The sequence below is a fragment of the Odontesthes bonariensis genome, chromosome 19 (genome assembly GCF_027942865.1).
Source record: "Odontesthes bonariensis isolate fOdoBon6 chromosome 19, fOdoBon6.hap1, whole genome shotgun sequence".
In the NCBI taxonomy this organism is placed as follows: Eukaryota; Metazoa; Chordata; class Actinopteri; order Atheriniformes; family Atherinopsidae; genus Odontesthes; species Odontesthes bonariensis.
In genome coordinates this window covers 21075948-21102257 of record NC_134524.1, presented here as the reverse complement: position 1 = coordinate 21102257, position 26310 = coordinate 21075948, and the positions used below count along the sequence as shown (strand labels likewise).

At 42.6% G+C, this 26310-nt stretch overlaps 1 protein-coding gene across 2 annotated transcripts; it reads left to right on the top strand.

Moving 5' to 3' along the window:
* The first annotated feature begins 1702 nt into the window (after positions 1 to 1702).
* LOC142368436 (adenylate cyclase type 4) lies at positions 1703 to 26307 on the top strand. Of its 2 annotated transcripts, XM_075450601.1 has the most exons (27): positions 1703 to 1979; positions 4772 to 4816; positions 5090 to 6442; positions 10084 to 10293; positions 10389 to 10550; positions 11172 to 11321; positions 11949 to 12103; positions 12324 to 12435; positions 12564 to 12691; positions 14237 to 14395; positions 14487 to 14646; positions 14773 to 14949; positions 15166 to 15197; positions 15338 to 15391; positions 15597 to 15660; positions 15769 to 15866; positions 15977 to 16061; positions 16305 to 16442; positions 16525 to 16602; positions 16797 to 16972; positions 18135 to 18219; positions 18358 to 18516; positions 18954 to 19100; positions 19197 to 19304; positions 19515 to 19629; positions 22662 to 22786; positions 24846 to 26307. In XM_075450601.1, exons 3-27 carry the CDS (start codon positions 5501 to 5503, stop codon positions 24978 to 24980), a joined length of 3954 nt encoding a protein of 1317 aa, XP_075306716.1. In that variant the 5' UTR covers positions 1703 to 1979; positions 4772 to 4816; positions 5090 to 5500; the 3' UTR covers positions 24981 to 26307. The 2 variants fall into 2 exon arrangements, with proteins under 2 accessions (XP_075306716.1, XP_075306717.1); XM_075450602.1 differs by lacking the exon at positions 4772 to 4816.
* The last annotated feature ends 3 nt before the right edge of the window (positions 26308 to 26310 follow it).

The window sequence follows — 26310 nt, the reverse complement described above, 5'->3', positions numbered from 1 at the left end:
GCAGCAGCTGCACCATACAACGTGTGTGTTTGCTTATGTCATAAAATACTTTTATTGGCAACATCGGGAATTATTAATAAACCAATAAAGCCACGTGACCCAAGAAAAATAAACAAGAAAGACAGAGGGACAAACGAACTCAGAGAGAATGAATTCTCCCTTCAAACCGCCATACAACTATTGTTGTTTCAATACACCACGTTGCGTGTAATCTGTTGCCTTACGCAGATAGATGCTAGGAGGCTTGCACATGTATCTAAAATGAATGCAGTCTTCAAAAACCTTTGAAGTTAACTCTTATCACCCTTATGCTGATAACAGAAGTGTTTCTGATGATCAAATCTAAGGCAAGGCAAGGCAAGGCATCTTTATTTATACAGCGCATTTCATACCACAGGCAACTCAATGTGCTTTACATAAAGACAAGGCATTTAAAAGAACAGCATAAAGCAGCATAAAAACCAGCAATTTAAAGAGAATAAAAAAATAGAATAAAAATTCAAACACAGTTAAAAGTAATCAAAGAAGAGGGGAAAAATAAAAATATAAACTCAACCATAAGCACACCGAAAGAGAAATGTTTTTAACCTGGATTTAAAAGTGCTTACAGTTCTGCTGGTAGTTTGTTCCAGTTGTGTGCAGCATAACAGCTAAAAGCTGCTTCACCGTGTCTCAACTAAAAAGGTAGGCTACTGACTAATGAGCCAAGGGAGTGACGGTAAACTTACATCGAGACTGCTCCTGACTCAAGGAAAAATGCATCTGTCAGCGTCATACCTTGGAGGTGAAAACAACGCTGTAAACGCAAGCGTTCGTTTCAGAATCGTTCTTGAATGAACACGTAACACGGCGAGCTCTTACAGCGTTCACTCATCAGTCTAATTACAGTAAGTATCCCTGCTGCATGTTGCTCTTATCTTACCTTTGCAGCTTATTTGCCTTGTCCTCGCACCTGTTTATATTCCGTGTTTGCATTGTTACCATCTCATCTCCAGACCTGCCCAACATTTGCACTGCTTTTATTTAAGCTAACACCATTTTTTTCCTTCACGTTTGCACTGATTTCATCTCGTCCGTTACATTTTCAGCTCAACTTTGCTGTCTTTTTGTCTAGTCTTTGCACTTCTCGATATATTCTTTGGGCATGCACTTAAATGACGACATTCAAATGTCTGTCAGACTTCCATGCATCTCTTGGATGACTTATTTGCAAAAGACTTCAGAACTGTGACTCCTATGTATTGTATGACTCCTACTGATAATTCATTAGTGTGTAACTTTAACAATATATAAGGTTCTTCGTTACTGTATTATCAGATAAGTGAACTGATCGGCTTCACATATATCTTATACAGGTGCGATATATTCAAAAGAAAAAAAGAAAAGTACGTTGACACCTTTTTATAAACATAATTCCTTCTGTGTACTTGTGTAATGGTGAAATCAAATGAATTCGTTGACAGTATTGCCAATATACATTCAAAAAGATTGAAAAAAAAATAGCTTCAGAACATCACTAAGTGCTGACAGCGTTCATTCTCCCCTCTGAAGAGGCAGCCTCAGTCTGACCTTTGACCCGTCCTGCCTCTCCATCTCTCTGCCTCTCTGTTTACCTTCCTCCTGTTTGCGTGGCTGCTGGACCAATGCGCTCCTGCTCGCGTCCGCGCGCGCACGCCCACGCTCTCTCCCACACCTGCCTCGCGCCCCGAGCCGAATCTTCACTCTGCGGCTCGTGCGCCGAACAAGACGCGGACTTTTTAAGGTCTGTCATGTTTTTCAAAGAAACATAGGCTTTGTTTTTTTCTTCTTCGCGGACACGGTAGCTTTTCGCTCGCATTTTAAGGGTGAACCTGCCTGTTTTTTGCTTCACGATAAAAGGATAAAGGAGGAAGCGGAGGGAATTTGAACCTTATCCCGTCAGAGAGCGAACTTAAGTTAAAGTGACAGGGAGACCGACGATAACATTAATGAGCAATGAGGTAAGGATGCCATCTGTATTTTTAACGCTTTTACTTGAGCTTTTGTTGAAGACCAACAAGTGTTTTTTCTTCTTCTTCTTCTTCTTCTTCTGCTTTGTCGTAAAGTTAAATTGGCTCTTTTATCTCCTTCAATTCAGAGTAAGACCTTTTTTATTTTTATTAAACACTAGCTCCAAATTTTAATGCGACCAGCACTTGCTCATTATGTTCTTTTGCGTTATACACGAGAGAGATTTCACGCTTTGGTTTAGCCATCCCCGGAATTATCCTATGGCTATCCTATCACACCCTTAAATACGCCAGCTGGTTTTGATTTTTAGACCGCTTTCTATGAATAGTGATAAACTTGACCTACTCAGCTGACAGTGTCTTGATTCGTCCACTTTAGAAATGAACATGTCAGTGTTTGACAGGTAGGCATCTCTCTGTTTAAGTGTATATACATATTTGTAAGTTAGGCTACCCTGAGCGCTTGAGCTTCGTGTGAAAAACCCTGAAATTAAGCGACAACAACTGGCCTACATTTTCTCGTCACACCTTGTTAATGTGCCTGTTACTACTTTTGCTTGTTTTCGGCGACGAAGCCGTTGAAATATTGTTATGTTTCTTCACTTACATAAACAGCAATAAATGATGACTTGAATCCCAAGAAACAGTGTATACATATCAATCCGCCAAAGGTGCAATTAACCTGTAAGTACATTTGTCACATTAACAAAAGTAGTACCGTTTTTCCTATTGAAAGTGAAGCTGTACTTTCTAAATATATTGTGTTATATTGAACTGTATTTTCAATACATAACAAATATTCAGAGATTTTATATAATGTCAGGCCACTGGTGGATGTGAGAAGATGGGCCTCAAGCCGGCCGACTTATAAAACACATGAAAGAACCACATTTGTGTAATTTTTGTGGTTTATTTGCGATCCACTTTCGACTACGTCGCATCTCTTCCTGTTTGTTCCATTTCTCCTTTGATCATTTTGTATCTTTTTGTATCAGTTGACATTTAATGCTGATCATTTTTGTGTCAGATTTCAGTAATTTAGCGTGTCTTTGTAACTGTTCTGTGTCTCTTTGAGGTAACGTTGTGTCACATCCGGGTCCATTAGTGTCTCTAATGATTTTTTTTATTATTATTATTTCTTGCTATCTAAAAACTACAAATGACTCAACAGCTACTACTTTTTACCGATGTCTTATCTTCCCTCGTCAATCATTGCAGTGGGTGAAGCGTTACTGGACTGGGTTTGATCTGAGGCAGTGTTGGAAAATGCCTTTTTGTTTTTTGACAAGCAGAACAAAGTAATGAAACCAGAAAGAAAAAGAGGAAAAGGATACCAGCCAAACAGCAGTTCACTGAAATGAGAGCGATATAAGGACATCCATCACCACAACAGAAGTGTGTTTGACTGTAACAGTCGCAGTGCCCCTACATGAAGGGGAGAGTGTTGTCAGTTGATATAAAATGGCACAGCATCAGGGTTGAGGTGAAAGATAGGATTCAGATTGACTCCATAATCCCTCTGCAACTGTTGATGTTAGATCAGAGGCATATTTGCGACAAGGGAGGCAGATTAAGGGATGTTTCATTCCAGGAATTTACGGCGACCCTGGAGCAGATAGGGTGTGAGGATGGCCGCTGTGAGATTTTGCTCCCTGGTTGGGTACAGAGGCAGTTGGGTTTCGGACAAAAGTTAAAGAACACCCTCTTTTCAGATTGGGAGTTTTATGTCTCAGGTCATAACGGCAACTGATCAGGTTCTTTTCCAGGTCTTAAAAAACAGTAAGACAACCTCAAAAGAACGGTAACGCATGACATATTACATCATGTCCTTCTTGGCTGAACAAAAACTCAACCAAAATGCAGAAGTAGCGTGTATAAAAACTAAGTACACCCTCACTGCCGACACAATTAAGAGATTAAGCAGCAGCCAGATGCTGCTTATCAAACGCACTTGATCGACTGATCATCAACAAGTGTGTTGCCAACAGTCACGGAGGAAAGACATCAGCAGTGAGCTAAGGGAAGCAATTGTTGCTGCTCATCAATCTGGGAGTGGTCGTCAGGTCATTTCCAAACAACTTGGATGTCCTTAATGCTACAATGGAGAAAGATTATTCACATGTGGAAACATACGAGACCATGTGCCAATCTTCCAGCATATTCACCTGAAGCTTAGACCGTCCTAAGAAATCTGCTTAAAGAAAAGTTACACCAGACTCTGCAGGCCTCAGTTAGCAAGTTAAATGTTAAAACTTCAATGTGGTACCATTAGGAAGAAGACTGAACAAATTTGGCTCGTTTGGGAAGAGTTGTCAGGAGAAAGCCTCTTTTCTCTAAGAAAGAACATGGCAGCACAGCTTAGGTTTGCAAAGTTACATCTGAACAAACCACAAGACTTCCGGAACAACGTCCTCTGGACGGACCGGACCAAAGTGGAGATGTTTGATGTTTTAGCACGTTTAGAGAAAGCCAAACACAGCATATCAGCGCAAACACCTCTGATGGAGGCCTGATGATTTGGGCTTGTTGACCAGGCCTTTGACGTCATACAGAAAGCAATTACTAGTAATTATTGCGAAAGATTGCTCAAGCTACTGAATCACGGAGTGTACTGCGACTGCATTCTGGCGTCGTTTTTGTTAAACGTGGTATAAAATGTCATGTGTTGTTGTTCATCTGAGGTCATATTAGCCTTATTCTAAGACCTGTTAAGAACCAGATTGTTTTATACGATGTCCTGATGAACAAAACCTCAAAATGCATTCTTTCTCCCGTGACTGTAGGTGTTGAATGGAGAAGAAAGAAAAAAAGCTTTTCATGTATGCAGGGTGAGTCACTGACATTTCATTCCTGTACACACCTGAGCACTGTACAGTATGTGTTTTGTGTATTGTGTTACTGGGGAAGAGCCCGCAGCTTGACTAACAAGTTTTTTTGCATAATGGGGAAATGGGTTGAAGCGGTCTGTCATTAAAAGGATATTAAACCAAGCTCTCTGAAAGCAAAAAACTCTGACCTCAACTCTTTTCTCTGTGCTGATTGTGTTCCAACCTTATTTATTTTCTCCTTTCTTTGTTTTGTCTTTGTTTTTTTTTTGGCAGGAAGTCTCTTCTCCCTTCAAGTATGGCTCAGCGCTCGTCTGATGAGATCCCTCTGGAGTTAAAGATTCCTTATCGATCCTTTGGACCTTAACAGATCATCGTGAGCTCAGCCAGAACATTTATCACCACCTTTAGCGTTTTAATCGTCACCTTCAGCTTTGTCACTGTGTTCAGATCAGAGGAGCTTGACTCTCTGGAACATTCTCCAAATAAGCAGATTTTTAATTTATTTAACCCGGCACACAGACAGATTGAAGTCCTTTTTGCCTTTTTTTTTTTAAATCTAAGGAGATAAAGTTGGAAACACTGTTCTGGTGTGCGTTTATCACAGAGACAAGCTGACAGACAGCCAGAGAAAGCGACGTGACAGGTTGATAGACTGTGAAATTCTTCCCACACGCTCAGATCACCATGCCAGACGAGTCCACAGATTTGCAGGACAAGTGTGAGCCTGGAGAAGAGCCGCCGCATGTTTCTTTAGTGCCGGACATTGTCGTCATCTCCAGTGATGGAAAGGGCAAAGGTAACATCCTGCAGCTTGATGACTTCAGTCGCTTAAAAGACCCCGCACACGGCAGTGCCATCAACACTTCACGAGGAAATGATAGCACAATGGATCTTCCTGGAGAGAGCCAGTCAGGACTCAGCAAATCCCAGGTTTCTGTGGAGGTGGGTGTGGCGAAAACAGCACACGCACCTGAACCTCTTAAGTCCAATTCTTTGTTGAGGGGATCAGGATTGACCCTGCCGAATACTGAATATAATGCAGCCAGCTCATCCTGCGATAAGCTGCGAAATGAGGGCAGGACTTCACTGCAAAACAACAGCTGGACGGATTCAGACTACAGCAGCACAAAGTCCAGCCCCGGTTATGCTTGCACGAGTTTCAGCACCGATAGCTGTGATGAGGAGTTGGAGCTCGATGAAAAGTCCCTTGAGAAGACGAACCCCATCTCTCCGGTAAACCTGTCTGAAAACAGTTTGGACACTTCTAAATCAGACAAAGCCGTCCAAATTACAGCGAATGGTGACGTGGAGAATTCCAAGGCAGACTTGACCGTTCAACCAGACGTGAAGAGCTCAGTCAGTTCAGCCGCTACACCCGAAGTTTCATTTCCAGCCAGCCAAAGCAGAGACAGCATCGATGTCAGGTTGGATGAGGGGGACGGAGACGATGACGGGCGAAGCACCCGATCCGGGCGGAGTGTGAAAGAGGGGGTGTGTTGCTGCTACCAGGCCTTCCACAGGGCTTTTCTGCGGTGTGTCGAAGAGACTCCGGCCATGCTGTCTGGACTTGTGCTGTCTTTACTCTTCTGCGTGGTCATCATCATTGTCATCCCCACCACCGGAAGGGTGAGTGAGAGCTTACAAGGGCACGCGTGACGTTTTCAAACTTTACATTTGCCCGCCTCATTTTTCTTTTGGCATAAGTTAGTGAATAGAAAGGAAGAAATCCTGGACATTAGCAAGTCCAAGTTTATCTTCTTAGCATAGGTCTCAAACACATTTTGGACAACATCTGGTTTTCCCCAATGAGGAGCAATACAGATGGTATACTTGCTTATTATAGTACGAGGGAAACACCACCCTTGAGTTCAAATATAAACCAGGAAATGTAAAGCATTTTCTCAATATTCATCCTCAACAAAATGATTGATGATTTAGAAAAAGAAGAGGCGGAATATTTCTTCAGATTAATTAATAAATGACTTATCCAGTGATCATTACACCTCTGTTATTTTTATTAGTAGCCGGATTAATGATCTGTAGCAAATCAGTTCAAGCGAAATCAAGCTAGTCTGTGCGGTCAAAGAGAGGATTAGAAATAAACCTGTGCTCTTATTTAACACGCATCAGCGCAGACATCATCAACAGGATCAACGGCATGATGCTGAAGCAAGTCTCACAGCCACCTCCAACAAAGTGGAGCATTAAACCTGTTCTGCAAAAGCACTGCAACATTCTTGTCTACGTGACTCCACATTCCCACTAAACAGTGGAGCACATGAGCACAGTGCATGAGGTGTGCGGGTGATCAGCATTAACTTGCATTTAAAAAGAGAGTTTTGTGCCCCTCACATTATGTGTTTAGACACATTTTAAATTGGAGTTAACTGAACTGTGTAAACACAGGAAGAGGGAGGTTAAGTAGCTGCCAGCTGCTGCTAATCAAATGCATTTGATTAAGTGATCATCAGTAAGTGTGAGCACCTCTATGAAAAAGGGGAGCTGTTTGCTCATAATGCACGTTCGGAGAAAACCAAACGCAGCATATCAGCACAAATGCCTCATACCAACTGTCAAGCACGATGGTGGAGGGCTGATGATTTGGGCTTGTTCTGCAGCCACAGCAGCAAATCTACAACAAAATGGCTGACAAGGAACAGAATAAAGATTTGGCAATTGTCCAGTCACAGTGCAGACCTCAACCTGACTGAAATGCTGTGGTGGAACCTAAAGAGAGCTTTATGTTGATAAATCCCAGTGAACCTCAGTGAACTGAAGCGAAGTTATAAACAAGAGTGGGACAGCATTTCTCAGAGACTGATACAGAAAACGATGGCTTTGTTACCATGACAAGTTAATGCTGCCAAAGGTGGTTCTACAAGCTAATGAATTATGGGATGCACCTACTTTCTCATAGCCTGGGTTCCAGCCGAACTTAGCCCCGCCCATAACATTTTTGGTCGGGAAGTTCGGTCTGGCTCTGCTCAGTTGGGAAATCTCAATGCTCGACATCAAAACAGTCGACCCAATCAGATTGCCAGGGCGGGCTTTATACGATGATGGACAGATGATCAACAGCGACATTATCGACTACGTCACTAAAGAGCGCTTGGTTTGACTTTGTTTGAAACAAACATGGCTGCCGCTGGAGAGCTAGGGTATGTAGATTCTGCCATCGAGTCTGTTCTACAGGATCTCCACATTGCATTCATTTTGAAAGACGAACAGAGGAACGCGATAAAGGCTTTTATCGATAGAAAAGATGTTTTTGCCGTCCTTCCTACAACAAGTGTGTGTCGCTTAATCTACATCACATACTACGTTGCTCTGATTGGTTGTAGGTCTATCCAATTGAGCGAAGAGGCATTTTTTCTCCTGGTTCGGTTGAAACACGCCCCATACTCAAAACTCTATCGAGCGGTATCAGACTCACATTCTGACTAGAATCGTGAGTATGACGTAGTCAGGTTAACTTTCTCACACACTTGTCTTGCATTTGGGCTTAGTTTATATTGAATGAACAAAGCATGCTATAACAATTGTTATTCAACCGAGACCTCATTTGTCTCATTTAAGACCTTTTAAGGGTTGGACGATTTTTTTTTTTTAATCTCAGGACTGAAAGAGGGTGTGCTTTTTTTTTTCCACATGACTGTATCATACACCATTGCTGTAGAATGACTAACACCTCCACAGAATCATAGCTACACATCACACCTTCCCAGACGGCAACAGCAGTGGTTGGTTTGCTTTGTAAAACTGCGGTTGCACCTCAAACTGCTTTCCTCAAAGATTAACCAGAAAGATGAAGTGTCACATGCTGTACTTGCATCACTGATTATCAACTTCAGTGGCATCTCATTCTTAATCCAGAGGGTTTAATATGACGTCGGCCCACCCTTTGCAGCTATAACACCTTCAACTCTTCTGGGCAAGCTTTCCACAAAGTTTAGGAGTGTGTTTATGGGGATTTTTGACCATTATTCCAGAAGTGCATTTGTGAGGTCAGACACTGTTGTTGGACGAGAAGGCCTGGCTCACAGTCTCTGCTCTAATTCATTCCAAAAGGTGTTCTATCGGCTTGAGGTCAGGACTCTGTGCTAGCCAGTCAAGTTCTTCCACACCAAACTCACTCATACATGTTCTTATGGACCTTTGCTTTGTGCACTGGTGTGCAGCTATGTTGGAACAGGAAGGGGCCGTCCCCAAACTGTTTCCACAAAGTTGGGAGCATGAAATTGTCCAAAATCTCTTGGTATGCTGAAGCATTCAGAGTTCCTTTCACTGGAACTAAGGGGCCAAACCCAGCTCCTGAAAAACAACCCCACACCATGATCCCCCCTCCACCAAACGTTACACTTGGCACAATGCAGTCAGACTTGTAACCGTTCTCCTGGCAACCGCTAAACCCAGACTCGCCCATCAGATTGTCAGATGGAGAAGCGTGATTCGTCACTCCAGAGAACGCGTCTCCACTGCTCTAGAGTCCAGTGGCGACGTGCTTCACTGTTCTTGAGCTAATCTAATCATGAAGATTGGAGGTCTGAAGTACTTGACTCTGCAGAAAGTTGGCAACCTCTGCACACTGCGCCTCAGCATCCGCTGACCCCGCTGTCATTTTACGTGGCCTAACACTTCGTGGCTGAGTTGCTGTTATTTACAATCGCTTCCACTTTGTTATAACACCACTGACAGTTGACTGTGGAATATTTAGTAGTGAGGAAAATTCACGACTGGACTTGTTGCATAGGTGGCATCCTATCACGGCACCATGCTGGAATTCACTGCAACCCATTCTTTCACAAATGTTAGTGGAAGCAATCTGCATGCCGAGGTGCTTGGATTTCTACACCTGTGGCCATGGAAGTGATCGGAACACCTGAATTTAAATATGTGGATGGATGAGTGAACACTTTTGACAATATAGTGTAGGTATAAATGCTCACAACAGCTTAGATTAACTGTGTGTGCTTCACTATTGATCAAATAAGAATCAATTAAGCAAATCTAACAGTTGACTACACATAGGAAAAATGATTATTTAAATTTTAAACCAAACTTTGATCCTTCCTCTAAATGAAAAAATGAAGATAATCTGTCTTTGCTGAAGTTTTACAGCACTGCCTTTTAATTAAACGTTACTCACTCACTTCCCCACTTCACTTTATTCATCAAGGAACAAATGATTTGCTTTTTATTTTTTATTTTTGACTCTAATTCGGTTTTTTGTTAAACCTTCAAGAAAGCGCTCATTTTCAGTTGTGCAGTTCACTCCGCAGAACCTCGATGACCATGTCGGTGCCCTGTCTGTGGTCTGTGTGGTTCTCTGTCTGAGCGCCACCCTGCTCATCTGCCTGCCCTGGCTCGCATCGCTGAGACGCTGTAGAGGGGCACTGGCCCTCTTCGTCTGGGGCACGTTGTACATTACTGCCATAGTCTTCATCTTCACAGGAGGACCTGTGACGGCGTGGGAGCAGGTGAGAAGGAAGCAAAAGGGAGAGAAAAAAAGAGTTTTGTATGCAGGAGATATAGTTATTTTGAACCTTTTCTACTTCTTTTCTTACCTTATCAGGTAGCATTTTTCCTCTTCCTCTCTGTAAGTGTGTACACTGTGCTGCCCCTCTCTCTGGCCTGGGCCCTCATGGTTGGGATAGGGACCAGTGCTTCACACATCATCATCATCAGCACATATGTCCCTGTCACCAGCCCGGAGACACCAGACCTGGCTGTTCAGGTAAAGGCTCGAGCATTTGAACATATCGAAAACTATTTCAACCTGCACAAATGCAACGATAACCATTCTGTTTTTTCTTTCTGATGATAAGAGGACCTTCGCCATTAACATTTGCCGCCGTTTGGATTGACATTTCAGGTTGAATTTGGCAAAAGACACAAAGGTGCAGGTGACAAAGCGTCATAAGTAAATGAGGGCATAAATTTGCAAATTATCTGACCATCTAGAGAGTTTTTAACCTTTTTGCATACATGACAACTCGGCACCCTCATTCAAATGTTACACGAAGTTTGAGCCAGCCTGCACAGTGGTATTTTGTATTGTGTGGCCAGCAAGGAGGAAAAGCAGGAAAAATGTAAATGATCGGAAGCACTAGTTACTGTTTTACGAAGAGGTTCTAAACCTGGCCATGCATGAACAGGTATTTGTTTGTGCAAAACGCTTTGTGTGCTCTCGCCTTGTCATGACGTACCTCAATGTCCACTAATGCAAATGAGAATCTTCCTTGCTTACTATTTTACATATACACTGTAGTATACTACAGCGTATGTTCTGTGCTCTTCAAACGAATGTCAGTGGAGAAAGCGTAAATGACCCGCTTTTCTCTCACTGCCTCCTCAGCTGGTGGCGAATGCTGTGCTGTTTGTGTGCGTGAACTGCATTGGGGTTTTTCACCTGTGGATGACCGATCACGATGTCAGGAGATCCAATCGGAAGAGAGAAGAGTTCAGCGTCATACGTTCCCAGAAGGATATAAGAAAATACCAGCAGGTTGATACTCCATCTTGAGTTTCCATTCCATAAATACACTTATCTACTTTCCACACTTTCTGTGTTCATTCTGTTTGCACCTCACGTATGATCATACGCCTGATATGTGTGTCGGGTTCACTCACCCCAAAATAGCCTTTTCAGATTAAGTTATTTGAGTCTCTTTGTATAGTTCAGCAGAGGTAGATATTTATAAATCCGCTTCTCCGGGTTTCCACGAGGCTGCTTGTTTAATTTACTCTGAATTTAAAATCATTATCTGTAATCGCTCTCATTAAAGGGCTCTTTACATGGACAGCCACAACTTGGTACTTGTATGCTTTTCTTGCGAATAGGTCAATAGATTAATCATTCACTTGTCTGAAGGTTCAGCAGTGATAGATTAAGCAAATCCAAATGGAGACCATTCATAGCAAGTAAACAGAGATGAAACATGATCCACTGAGTCAACATGGCATGGCTTTAAGAAGGCCACCTGTGTCTTTTACAGGCACGGCGAACAGATTGTCACAGATGTAGGATAGAAATTCAGTGACTCACTGCACTGGATCTCGCAAACTTATCACCCACCTTCTCCTCTCACACGCCCCCCCACCCCCTGCCCCTTTTGTGTTTCCCCGGCAACAGGAACGGCTCCTCCTCTCGGTGTTGCCACGCTACATCGCCGTGGAGCTTAAAACAGAGGTGATAAAGCGTCTGTCCAAGCCCAAGAGTGAGAAGGAGAATGAATCCAACTTCCACAACTTTCACAGCCTTTACATACGCCAACATAAAGACGTCAGGTGACGATCACACAGTTGTATGTTGGTACATGTTGCCAGTTTTTCATGGTTTTGTTTCATCTTGTTTTAATTATTCCCAAACTTCAGAACAAATCTGGGAATTTTTTTCATTTGTCTTTTTGATTTTCTGACCAGTCTCTGTATTCCTTCTGTAGGAATCAAGCTGTTATCATATGAACACGTGTGTAACAGTTGTGTGTGCCTGTGTGGGTTTCTGTAGCATCCTGTATGCAGATATTGTGGGCTTCACAAAGCTGGCAAGTACGTGTACTCCAGAGGAGCTGGTTGCTGTGCTCAACAAGCTTTTTGGCCGATTCGATGACATCGCCAAGGTAGAAATACTACATTTAGCTAGAAGGGACAAAAAAACACAAACATATTTGTTCACAAAGAGCCGCTTTTTGTAGCTCTAAACTCTGAAACCATTCCTTTTCTCCACTCTGTTTCGTTCACTGTGTAGAAGAATGGGTGTCTTCGCATAAAGATCCTGGGTGACTGCTACTACTGTGTGTCTGGGCTGCCTGACCCCATTTCCACCCACGCCAGAAACTGTGTTCAGATGGGGCTGGACATGTGCACTGCCATCAGGTCTGTTTGTCTGAATTTATCTAAAGCTCGACTGTTTTTGGCCCGTATAGTTCAGTATTTCGAAGCATTGTAATTTGAATCCGATGTTACTGTACCCCGTCCCCATTCAGTGTTTTATTCAGGACATTCAGGACATATTGAATATACAACAGAAAGGTGCTGATTGCTTCTGAAAGATTTGTACCAGATGCAGCTGAAGCTCAACTTGTCGCTTCACTGCAGCTTACGCGATTGGCCGAAACGACCGTGTTCTATAGACCTGAAGGGAAATGCTGATGAACCAAGGCTGAGAAAATCTTTTAGTTCCTTGTAAAAAGTTTGTAGGATGTTGAAGTTTTAACTGTGCTCCTTGGTTGTCATTTTCTGACTTTCTGAGGTTACAAACTTATGTTCAATGCAAAAACGAAGAATTAGCTAGACAATTTATGTATAAGTCCTGAATGCCCATATCACTTTATCACATTTCTCTCTTAAGATTGAAATTGTTATTTTTCAGTGTTGTTTTCTTTGTCACTTTAACCTTTTCTGTCTCCGCTCTGATTGGAGGTGAACTCTCAATGATGACTTTTAAGAGATGAAAGTGAGATACTGGTGATTATTTGTGTTTAGGAGACATTAAAGGGATAGTTCGCCTCTTTTGACATGAAGCTGTATGACATCCCATATTAGCAATATCATTTATTAAATTTGACTTACCCCCTGCTGCGTCCTGTGAGCCGAGTTCCAGCCTCGTTTTGGCGTTGACGAAGGTAGTCCGGCTAGTTGGCTGGGGCCACAAAAATAAAGCGTTTTGCTTCTCAAAACAATATGCGTTCAAAAGAGTAATACATTTGCATCACAAAATCGTTCATCCAGAAAAAGTCAGACCTCATAATCGCTTGGCGGCGGCGCTATTTTCTCTCTACCTTCGTATCACTACGGGCTGTGTAAACTGTGCAGACCGAAGTGCAGACTGAGCAGTCCCCTGCTTCCGAGCAGTAAACACCGTAACAGGTGCGGCTATCGGCAGGTGGCTGTACGCAGTGATACGAAGGGAGAGAAAATAGCGCCAAGCGATTGTGAGGTCTGACTTTTTCTTTTGAACGATTTTGTGATGCAAATGTATTACTCTATTGAACGCATATTGTTTTGAGAAGCAAAACGCTTTATTTTTGCGACCTCAGCCAACTAGCCGGACTACCTTCGTCAACACCAAAACTCGGCTGGAACTCGGCTCACAGGACGCAGCAGGGGGTAAGTCAATGTTCATAAATGATAATGCTAATATGGGATGTCATACAGCTTCATTTCAAAAGAGGCGAACTATCCCTTTAAAGTAAAAGATATTAAGAGCAAACCCAATAAAAACGGTTGCATTGTTGTGACAGTTGTTCCAAAAAGAAAAGACGGATTTGAACATGTTTCACGTTCATATAAGACATTTATTTTAATTTTTTCTAAATCTTTTCTAAATCTTCCACTGAAAATATACTCTGAACTCCAAATGACCGAACATAAATGCCAAAGCGCTGCTGTTCTGATTTGAGTTTTCTGTTTGTCTTGTAGTAAACTGCGAGAGGCGACGGGGGTTGACATCAGCATGCGGGTCGGCGTTCACACCGGCAACGTGCTCTGCGGCGTGATCGGCCTGCAAAAGTGGCAGTACGACGTGTGGTCCCATGATGTCACATTAGCCAATCACTTGGAGTCTGGGGGTCTTGCTGGGTGAGAAACACCTCGTATCCGACCACAGAAATCTGCCTTAGTGGGAATGCATTTAGTTTTACCACTTTTGTTGTTATGCTGCTACAAACAGGCGAGTCCACATCACAGAGGAGACACTGCAACACTTGAATGGAGCATACCAAGTGGAGGAAGGGGATGGAGGGAGTCGGGATCCTCTTCTTAAAGGAAGGCAAACATACCTAGTTATTGATCCTCACAAGTCGGACACGGTTTCCCGGAGGTTCAAAACGGTTAGTGGCACCGTGTCTGTGAGTCCGTTTGCATTTAAAATGGGTGTATTGCCTTCCATGGGTTTGGTGAACAGCGTTTTATCTGTACTGTACTGGATTATCATTAATTCCATTGGGGCATTTCAGGGGAACAGCCTTGAAACAGGAGAGAGCAGGCAGCGGGCGTCCATCCGGATGTCTCAGTACCTCCAGTCCTGGCAGACCATCCACCCTTTCGCAGACCTCAGCAACCCTGAAGCCAAGCGACCCAAGAAGTCAATCATCCCCATCAAAGACGTCGTGAAGCGATCACAGCTGTCTGCAGTAAGTGTTTGTGCTTCTATTCTGCTTGTAGGTTAGATTCTTCATCAAACCGAGCTATGCTATAAAGAGAAGTGCAGTACTGTATAAACCACCATTTCTGGGCCTTTGCTTGTCTCTTGCTGGAATTTCATCATGAAATCTATTGCATGTTCGAGGGAGGTGACGGTGTATTATGAAGCCTTTGATTCTGACAATATGTGGATGTGTTTGATTCAGGGTCGAGCACCTTCTCATGACAACGCCGGCTGGTAAGTTTAAAAAAAGAAAACTTCAGTTATTAATGTGAAGAAGTCCGATCAAGCTTCTTTGCCCTGTAGCACAAAAATAATCTGTCGTACGAGAGTGGCATGAGTTTGTCTTTCTTTGATGTGCTCTTGCTTTGTTTCAGTTTGCCTGTTGATAACAGTGTGAGAGGCTCTCTGGACACTCTGGACACTGCGGCGTGAGTTTGTCTTCCTTTCATTTTTATTGGGCTTCTTCAGCGTCAGTAGTTAACACTAAATACGATCAATTGCATTTTATATTCCGTCGGAGGCTATAGTTATCGTCACAATTGTAGATCATTTGATCCGTACTTTGTATGTCCGTGATTATTTCTGATCTCCTTTATTCTTCTACTGCTTTTGTGTCTCTTTTTTTCCGTTTAGGAGGAGAGCCAAGAAACTCAACTGTTTGACTCTGGTTTTTAACGACCTCAGCTTAGAGAGACAGGTAGGTTTGCTCAGGAGTTTTAGCGAGTTGAAGTGTGTAGTGTTTTTGCAGCCTTGTGAGTATGAAAAGGAACTATTCGCTGCAACAACGTCCATTTTTGTTTTCCAGTTCCGCCTCTCAGAGGTGAAGGGTTTGCACCACTCTGTGAGCTGCTTGGCCGGGATCTTTGTGACTCTCTTCATCGTCCAGATGCTCGTCTCTGCTAGGTAAGTGGGGCTTCTCAGAATCGCAGACATCGTTTGCTCTAGCAATGTCTGCAGTTCTTTCCATTCTCTAACTGAAGGAGAAACACTGTAAATAATGACAATCCTTCCAGGAACTTTGAGATGGCAGTGTCCTACGGTGTGACTTTCCCAGCGATGGTGCTGCTCCTGTTCATCGCTTTCACTGGATACTTGGAGGTAAACAAAAACAATAAACTGGATAAGTTCTAACAGCTGACTAACAGTATACGGCTCAGTCAGAGAGATCCGATGCCTCTAAATAGAATACTACACACAGTCTTATCTATTAAACCTTATAATAAAGGTGGATGGTGTGATGATTAGGCAAACCATTAACGATAATCTTTTAAAACATATTGTGTTTGGAGGTATTGAGCTATTATTTATTGTTATTGACTTTTCTTTATTCGTCTTTCTCAGAAGTGGCGCTCCAAGATGCCGCTGAATGTCCAGTGGATATCGGGGCTTTCCCGCGGCGTCTCCACCATCGCAGCACTGCGGCTGTTTGTGGTCATTCTCTGCATGCTCATCACCTCGCTGATGGCCGTCCTCAACTTTGTGGGTTTCTATATTTGCAAAGCTTTCAAAAAGAACGTTCTGAATGGGATCATTTTTATGAATTTGCTCCTCCTCCTTCCAGTTCTTTCTCCCAGGACAAAACTGCACCTCAGTCACAGACAAGATGGAGCTCGAAGGTCTCAGACTCTACACTGTGCCCGTAAGTGCTGTTTTACCCACAAAATACAGAACATGACAACAGTTTTTTGTTGTTTTTTTAAATTCCTTTTATGAACGCCTCACATCCAGACACATTTTTTGTCTTCTGCTTTAAACTTGCTCTCAATCACTACACACCTAACCTGTTTGCACATGTTTTTCTCCTCCCATCCGCCTCTCTTTGAAACTATCCAGTACTACCTGTACTGCTGCCTGCTGGCCATGCTGGGAGTGATCGTTTTCATCAGGATATGTTTCTCTGTGAAGGCTCTGCTGCTCACGCTGGCTGTGGTGGTGTACCTGGCCCTCTTTCTTTATGTTTACGCTCACAGGTCCCAGTGCCTTGTTTATCTGCTTTACAGTGACACAAAGTGAGTAACCCCGCATATGCTTGGATGTTTACTCTAATCTTTAATTAGAAAATTACGCGTAAACGGGAGCAAATCTTTCATTTTCTAATTGAAAAGTTGTAATTTGGGGTTTTTGATACTCTGTACTTTGTAAGCTGCAGTTGTTTTATTGAGCTTTAACTTCAGTAATCCGCACCTGTACTGATATGCTATTTATCAAAGTGATGATTTACCTTTTATCAAAAGCAGCTGTCACGGCTGACATGAAACCACAGAGATCAGGAGTTGAGTCGTAGTCAGTGACCCCAATATTGATCAGTCAATAGACACCTCGATCAGGACCCCGATCGGTACATCCCTCCTCGTTTGCCTCAAATCCTGGCCTTACAGAAACTACAACCCCCTCTTTTGCATTTTTTTTTGTTTAAAGAATGACTAAAATTAGTGAGAGCAGTTGCTGATTGATTTTCTGTTGAACTAATCGTTGAGCTTCTTGTTGCCTCTTTAGACTGAATAGTTAATCAGTAATGACGATCATCTCTGCAACATCAGAAGTTAACCCGCTGTGCATTCTATAGCAGGTCAGCTTAAAACAAGGCATGCTGTGTGAAATGTAGCCAAAGAGTCTAAATAACTCAAACCCTTGCTTTGATATACATCGGGCAGAACGTAAATAAATTGCAATTTCAAAAAAACAAACGAATGTATAAGCAAATTGTCAGTTAATTGAATCAAAGTGTGAAGTTTATTGCTTCAGGTTCTATGGTTCAGGTGTGTGAGGCATGTTTTGATACTGTTGGTTAAATTCTGTTTGTTAAGCACTGTGTTCATGGACATGATGTCACGAGGGACACGGCTGTGGGTCAATACGTAGACTCACTTACAGCTTTATCAGCAGTCCACATACTTTCCACTTGCCCACATTCCCTGCTCTCTGCAGTCATCACACAGCCTCTCTTGTACAAGTGAGGTGTTGAGTTTCCTGCCTTTTGTCTGCAACCCAGAGTCCAGATTGTGAATCCTTGTCTGGAGTTTCAGATCGCCATCATTTATTCAGCAGAGCCCCCCCTTGGGGTACAGGCTCCATTTAGATACAAAAAACTTTTGTTTCAGGAGATATGTAATGGAATAGCAGTTTAGCGGTCTGCTCAGCAACTGAGACTGTGCATGTGTGTCTCTGCAGGCCCGGTGTGCTGAAGGACCCTCAAATCATGTCCGGGATTTGGCTGGTCATCTTTTACATCGTGTGCCTCATACTGGCCAGACGGGTGTGTGTGTGCAGATGTACCTCTCCTTTTTCTGTAACTTTGAATAATCTGGGAGATCCCATTTTCTCCGTGTCACACACAGCTCTGTTGTTCTACACTGAAACTCGGCCTCTGTGTTTCTCCGCCTTTCTCTCTCAGGATGAGCTGGGTTGCCGTGTCGATTTCCTGCTCGAGCGTTGTTTCCAGACAGAAAGAGAGGAGATGGAAACCATGGAGAATGTCAACAAGCTGCTCCTTCAGAACGTCCTGCCACTTCACGTGGCCTCTTTCTTCATGGGAAAAGATGTCCGCAATCAAGTAAATCAAACCAAAGAGGCAGAGATGCACAATAACTTTTTATGGCTTTTCTCCTGTTGGTGTGAACTTAACAGTCTTACAAAGCTTTTAATGACCAAAAAGTGGAATAACACACTAAAGGGAAAAGTCCAAAAAGCATAAAATGACCTCTTTAATGCAGAATAAGTGCATTTATGTAACCATATTATGATCAAGCTGTAGTTAGCCTTATAGTATATTAGTTTTTAAGAGATAAATGAAACAGTTCACTGATATTTGTGGTATTTACACGTCTGATCGCACATACGACTTCTCAATTAACAGCATTTGGAAATATTTATTTTAAAAGGATGTCCGTCTCTTTGCCAACATTCAACATTCAATTATCTTTCTTATCAAAGTGTTTTGTTTGAGTTTTGAAGTGACACGAACATATTTATTTCACACATCTGTTTCAGGACCTGTACAGTCAGTCATACGACTCCGTGTGTGTGATGTTTGCGTCGGTGCCTCAGTTCAAAGAGTTCTACAACGAGAGCAGCGCCAACAGGGACGGCCTGGAGTGCTTGCGCTTCCTCAACGAAATCATAGCTGACTTTGATGAGGTAAAAGGAAGAAAAAAAAAAGACGCTGTTAAAAGCTATTTCTGTCAGCCGGCAGGTCTCTGAATCAGACTCCCTTTCTCTGTCTCTCCTGCACAGCTTCTCTCAAAGCCCAAATTTTCCTCAGTGGTGAAGATTAAGACAATAGGCAGCACTTACATGGCTGCTGCAGGGCTCACACACTTTCCCCCAGGAGACGACAGAAAGGTTTGCACTTTCAGACACTCCATCTAAAAAGCATTTCCATCCGGTTAAACTAAAGTTGACTACTGTAAGAAAGACCAGGATATGAGCATGTAACATCCCTGTTAATCTGAAAATACACTTTTTGAAGTGTTTGATGGATCAAATGAGAACAGCATGTTGTGTCTAACCAATGATCTGACTGACTAATGTGGCCTTTGGCTCCCCCTACAGAAACTTGACATGTCCTACAGCCAAGTGCGCTCCATGGTGGAGTTTGCCATCGCTCTGATGGGCAAACTGGAGCTCATCAACACACACTCTTTCAACAGCTTCAAACTCAGGATCGGTGAGTCTGCTCAAGAGCAACACTGACACGACAATTCAATTCAATTCAATTCAATTCAATTCATTTTTATTTATATAGCGCCAAATACAACAAATGTCATCTCAAGGCACTTAGATAGTAAGTGCAATTCAAGCCAATTGGAATTCAATTTAATTAATAATAATCATAATAATAATCACGACAGCGGACAATGCTTCCAATAAAATGACTACCATGATCTGATCATGTAGATTATAAAAAACTGCTTCAACTTTAAAAAAAAAAAAAAGCCTTCGCAATTCTCCTTTATTAAATCTGAACTTTTGACTTCTACATGATCTACTTTTACTGGATTATAAGCTTTTTAGAGCTTTCTCCTGTGAGTTTAGAGCTTTAAAACCAGATGTTTTCCCCCCAGGGGACGATACTGCTCTACATCGCTTTGGCTCGGTCAGACAGAAACTGTTGCCTCGGCAAAGAACCTTTTGACTTCACAGACACATGTGCCCGCTCATTATTGCGTGCCTTAGATAAATTATTTGCTTTACACTAGGGCTGGGCGAGTTAACTCGTTATTATCGCGTTAACATGTTAATTATTTAACGCCGATAAATATTTTATCGCGCATTAGCGCATGTTTTATTATTTATTTTATTTTTGTAAAAGTCTGTTGCTCACAGGCTTTTATTCTGTAAAAGTCTGTTGCTGTCTGCTGCGGAACCAGGAAAGAAATTCATTGGCGGATCCACCAAACATGGAGAAGGGTACGGAACTTTTACTCGGCCATTTTCATTTTAAAGTTCTTCCAGATGGCGGAGTCGACAGAACCAAAGTCATCTGTAAACACTGCCAAGTTGAATTGTCTTCTCACCGTAGTAGTTCCAGTCTAAAATATCACTTAAAGGCAAAACACACAACTGATACCAGCAAGTCATTCAAGGAAACAGACAGTGGAGCGAGGCTTCTACATAAAAATGCTGATGTTAAAAGTGTGTTTGCACAACAAATGTTATGGCACTTTCATTCATATGGCAGCACATTTAAAATAAAACTAAATGCTAAAAGCTATACACTACTTTTGAATTCATTTTTGGATTTTGCGTACAAATGCGATTACCGTGATTAATCAGGGAAATCGTGTGATTAATTAGATTAAAAATTATAATCGTTGCCCAGTCCTACTTTACACTTAATAACTATTTGAGTTGCTAAACTAAACTAGATGTTTATGGGTACATTTGTGAAATGGCTTTTGAATGGGAATAAACACAAGCTGTTGTTTAATATCTTCAGATAAGACACAAAAGGCTTGCAGAAACTGATTAAAGGCCTACAGAAAGGTGATTTTTTGCACAAAACTGAAATAGCAGATCGATTCCTTATGTACCATGGAATTTTTTTATGATTTTAAAATAATTTTAGGCCCCTGGATAGTCCTGATTAGGCCCAATAAACTATCACCACATTTGACTCGAATTTGGCAAACTGGAACGACAGGTGCGTGACGTCACGAGTGCCAGCTGCTGGAACAATCACCAGTAGTTCCAGTAGCGAAGCCAGCAGTTTGCCAGACCTGGACAGCTTCTTCACGGCAAATTTCGATGTGTGCCGCGGGACGTCGCTTGGAAATATAAAACGTTGGGTTCAGTGCAGTTTTTATTGCGAGTAGATGTACGAAGTGCGTGTGTTGTCCTCAGCACGAGCAGCTCACACCACCGGGGACAGAGGAAGCAGAGAGACCTGCGGTCGGACAGGAATCCACCTGGCGGAGAGCGAACACACTCTCCGCCAGGTGGAGAGTGGAAATCAGCCGGCAGAGCGATCATGTCCACGTCGGGGCTCTTGATGATCGCTCTGCCGGCTGATTTCAGGGCAACCATCCCGCGGTGTGTCCGCTCTCCGCCAGGTGGATTCCTGTCCGCACCGTAGGGAGCTGAACACGGCGGGATGGCTCCGGCTGATTTCACCAGAGGAGGCAGGCGGACAGGGAGGCACAGACACAAGTTCCGACCGCAGGTCTCTCTGCTTCCTCTGTCCCCGCAACATTTGAAACTTTTCAGGTGAGAAAGTAGTCGTTTAGATCCCCAACGTGTTGAAAACCTGACAAAATACCGGCTGTTTACCATTTTGTTCCCACGAATTCGGCGCTGCTAAAGCTAGCCGCAGTGAGCAACGCACTTCCGGTTATTTTGACAAAATAAAATACCCGTTGCCTTTTATCATAGGGAAAGCCATTACGTGCTGTTGTTTTGAAAACAGGAAGTGAACCTACCCTCGTTGTAGCTAGCTTGAAACTGCGGTTTTGACAGGAAATGCCGGGTTGCCACCGTCCTGCAGTGCTTCTGTCTCGGCTTGTATGGTGTGGCGGGGCAACTGATTTGTCACTCACAAAACAAGTTGAATTGTTGCTAGATTCAGCCAGATTGAGCCCGAAAGTCGCTAGATAATTTTTTTTTGTCGCCAGAGATGGCCAAAAGTTGCTAAATCTAGCTAAATTGGCAACACTGAGGGAGCCAGGAAAAACCATGGCACTTGTGACGTCACACGGAAGCCCCGCCCCCAGTCTGGAATTCCAGGAAGGTTTCCTGGCGGCAAATTCAAAATCGCAAATTTCATGCGTTTATGAAATGTTTTGGTGGAGTCCAATGATCATTATTGTTCCTCTGTGTATGTATTATCATTATGTATTGGGTGTAGTGTCAGCTTTCTGTAGGCCTTTAAATGCTATGAGTCATCCGCAGAACCATTTTAGCAACAAGGGGAAAACACCCCCGACTTGTTTCTCCACCTTGATTGTGCCAGCCTCTCCTTTAACAGGCCAGAGCCCCACCTAGCTAGCAGTCAGTTTCGGTTGCCGTTGGTTCCTCCAAATAGTCTACGTAGAACATTTGGGCTGTCTGACCTCGCCTCATGGGGCTCTGCAGGTTTTTGGTTTTTCAAACCAAAACTGTGAGGACATCTGCAATTAAATGTGCCTGGAGGCGATTTTATCAAATACTTTTGATATTCATCATCGATATAAACACCTTATGCCTTTTCTGTGTTGCCTGCAGGAATAAATCATGGCCCAGTGATCGCAGGAGTCATCGGAGCCCACAAACCTCAGTATGACATCTGGGGGAACTCTGTTAATGTGGCCAGCAGGATGGACAGCACAGGGGTGCTGGATAAGATACAGGTCAGAAATCCAGCTGGAAGACGTGCAGAAATGAACAAGAGATGTTGAATCTTAAAGTTTGCCTCATTATTATGTTTAGAGATGCACCAACAGTGATTTCCATGGCTGATTCTGATTCCGATTTCCTTTCTAAGAACTATCATCAATAGCTTGCAAAATCATTTTTGACCAAAAAAAACCTAAATGCCGCATTCGTACTTTCGGATATGAACAGAGACGCACAAATATGGGGTTTAAACTTAGGGGAAGATGAGGGGAAAATAAAATAAAAAAATCAGCTGATTTCCAGTAAAAAGGCCAAACATAAAACTCTTCATCTCTCAGCAGAGGCTGTGAGCAGTAGTCTCTATCTTTGTCGAAATCAGCCACCAATCTGACCAATGATAAGCCGGCACTGGTGACTGAGGTGGCATTTGGCCTGAGCAGCTACTTCTTGGATCATCTATTGCTGGAACATCTCTCTTGCAAAAGAAAGTTTTTCTCTCAGCGGGGTGTCCCGGTAAAATAAACAAACGCACCTCTTTCGTTAAGCGGCGTATGTCTCTTGTATATTGTAAAAGCCAAGAGCATGGTTGCCAGGTTGTCTTTTTTCTTTACCAGCTGTCAAGTTACACTTTCTTATGAATATGAATGTAAATTCCAACAGATCGTGTCTGACAAACAGTCTGAAAATCTGGCTATTCGAATCTGCATTTGATTGCATGTAAGCTGCAGTTGTATTTTACTGTCTGTAGGTGTCACTATAAACACTATACATGTGTCAAACATACAACCACCACCTGCGAGAGTATTCCCTTTGTGGACGTTTTATCTAAATAGAAGGTGAAGTACTGATGTAAACATCCGGTGAATGAGACCTGAGACGGTAAAGTTACTTATTACAAAAGAAGACCCCTCTACTCTCTGATGGAAGACCCTTCATTTATAAGTCACCAAACGTACAATTCTTCACCTTCTGCTGCCTAAAATCTATTGAGACGTAATTCTAAAGGAAAACTTACAGCAGCGGCGACTTTTAGTTGTACTTTGATGAATGCAAGTTGCTCAAAAGTCCGTCCATTTACAGTGCTGTCGGCCAAATGTCAGTCATAACCACCCGTGCCTATGAAGACGAGCTTCAGCACGCCAGTAACCGAAGCAGCAGATGATTCGGTAGATTGTCGGCCTCAGTATGCTGGCTGTCAGCCAATAAATGCTAATACCAGCCTCTCTACGCTGAAGCACAGCAGAGGCAAGAGATGATCCAGTGAGTAGCTGTGCTAGATGCATGAATTACCGCCCACGTTGAGTGAGAAACCGCCGCCATCATATCATTGGTGGAATCGGTGGCTGCTCTCAGCAGGGATATAGCCTGCCGATACATGTGTAAGTCTCTGCCAAGTGCCTTATTAGTCTTTTATTTGGCCCCTTTATTGCACCATGAAGAATTGTCCATTTCTTTTTATTATTATTATTTGGGGCTTTTATGCCTTTAATGGACAGGACAGTTGAAGAGAAACAGGGGGCAGAGAGAGGGGGAAAGACATGCAGCAAAGGATGATGGGTCCGATGCGGGACTCGAACCAGCTGCAGTGAGGACTGTATCCTCTGTACATGGGGTGTCTGCTTAACCCACTACGCCACCGACCACCTCGAGTCGTCCATTTCTGATAACCTCATAAATCAATACATCCCTAAATGTCAGTTCAAATAAAAGGAAAAAAAATCTCATACTTCCTAAAATATATTACAAAAGAACTATATTTTCAAGGGTACAGTATGTTGTTTTTCACTCAAAGCTAGTGGTGTCTCCCTAACTGGGCAGTTTCACTCTCCACCTGTTTGGTAAACTGCTGCCTCATCACATTTCTTTCATGCCAGTTTACATCTGCTTAAGCTGAAGCTGGTAACTGAACCAGTCACCAAGGAGGGAAAGATGAGTTGGTTCGGGGATACATTTCATAAGCTTTTTTTTGGGGGGGGGTCTTTTTTAAACTGAAACACAGCAGATAAAAGGTTCTTGGACGGATATGAAAAAAAAACAACTCATTGTATTCTCATTGTTCTACTGTGTTCTCAGGTGACAGATGAGACGGCCCAGATGGTCCAGAGTGTAGGATACAGCGTCACGCTCAGAGGAGTCGTCAACGTAAAGGGCAAAGGGGAGCTTACCACCTACTTTGTTAACACTGATCAAACTTCTCCTCAGTTCTAATCCATCTAATTTTAACCGGCAACACCTGCCTGGGTTGAAAGTTGACCCGGTGCAACAGTGTGTCACAAACTCACCCCACACTACATGACTCATTCCGGTTTCCCCGCGGAGAGAAACAGTCAGTGGCGAGGACTAAAACTAGAATGCTGCTGCGTGTTCAACCAAGCTTGCAAGTCATTACGGACACCTACGTTGAGTCAACTGAAATGGATAAGCAGCAACAGACAACACTCATTAATCATACATCTTCGAAGCTGCCTTAGTCTTTTGGATGAGACACTAAATAAAATCCCCACTGGGAAAAGAATTACACAAGACTACAGTTGGCAACAGAAAGCAGACAGCTTTCTACTCATTTGCCAACCATGTTGCTTAATCCGTCTGTGCTGTATCACTCTGTAAGCATATAATAGAAAGTGTGCATTCTTTGGTACTCTTATCAGGGCGTAATCACATGCATTGTCCAGTGACAAGAAACAATGTTTACTTATTTTCTTTGGTAACAATAAGGCACCAAAAAATATGTTTGTTTTTTTCTCAAAAAGCAAATGCATACCCTTTCCTACCAATTTGTCCTAAAACTCACAAAAGTTATTGCTCAGATTTTCATTAAATGTAACACACTGGTACATTCCCTGTCTTTAAAGGTTGTGACAAAATGGGGCAAAGTGATGTTTTCCACTCCCCACCTTTTAAATGGCCACTGTAAGAAAAGCACAGGGTGACCCTGAAGGGGGTTAAAAGAAGGGATTATAAATATATATTTTTTCTCATTTCTCTGTAACTTGTGTTTTTACTGTGAAACATTGGGTAGTTTTACCTATTTAGCCTTAACTGCTTCAAATTTAAAAAAAAAAAAATCACACTTTCACTGCATCAGTGTTGGTGTTGGTGCATGTTTTCGATGTTTCCCTCCAGCACACCTGATTCAAATGATCAACTAGTCATCAGGAGGATAGCCTGATCAGGAGCCATTCATTTGAATCAGGTGTGCTGGAGGAGGGACACTCAAAAACATGCAGGGCAGTGGGTCCCAAAGACAGGAATCGAGAAACACTGGCTTAAACTGACCAAATCACACTGTAACACAACTCACCTGCCACAAAAGCTTAGAAGATTAAACATCTGACATTGCACTTTCTAATTTGATTGTTTTTGAAGGGACCTCTGTATTACAACCTATTCTGTTTGTGCAATGTTTATTCTCCACTGTTATGTATTTCTGTAAGGGACGATGAGAACTGTGAAGAGAAAAGGAACTTCTGTAAGTTCAGTATAGGGAAATATTTTTCTATTTTATTTATAAACTAATAAAAAAAAAAAATCATCC

Excerpts from the sequence above, each read along its gene's own strand:
- LOC142368436 (XM_075450602.1), top strand. The coding sequence starts at position 5,501 with ATGCCAGACGAGTCCACAGATTTGCAGGACAAGTGTGAGCCTGGAGAA. Across the intron at positions 15,392-15,596 it reads GACACTCTGGACACTGCGGC|GAGGAGAGCCAAGAAACTCA; the intron begins GTGAGTTTGTCT and ends TTTTCCGTTTAG. Across the intron at positions 16,603-16,796 it reads TCAGACTCTACACTGTGCCC|TACTACCTGTACTGCTGCCT; the intron begins GTAAGTGCTGTT and ends GAAACTATCCAG.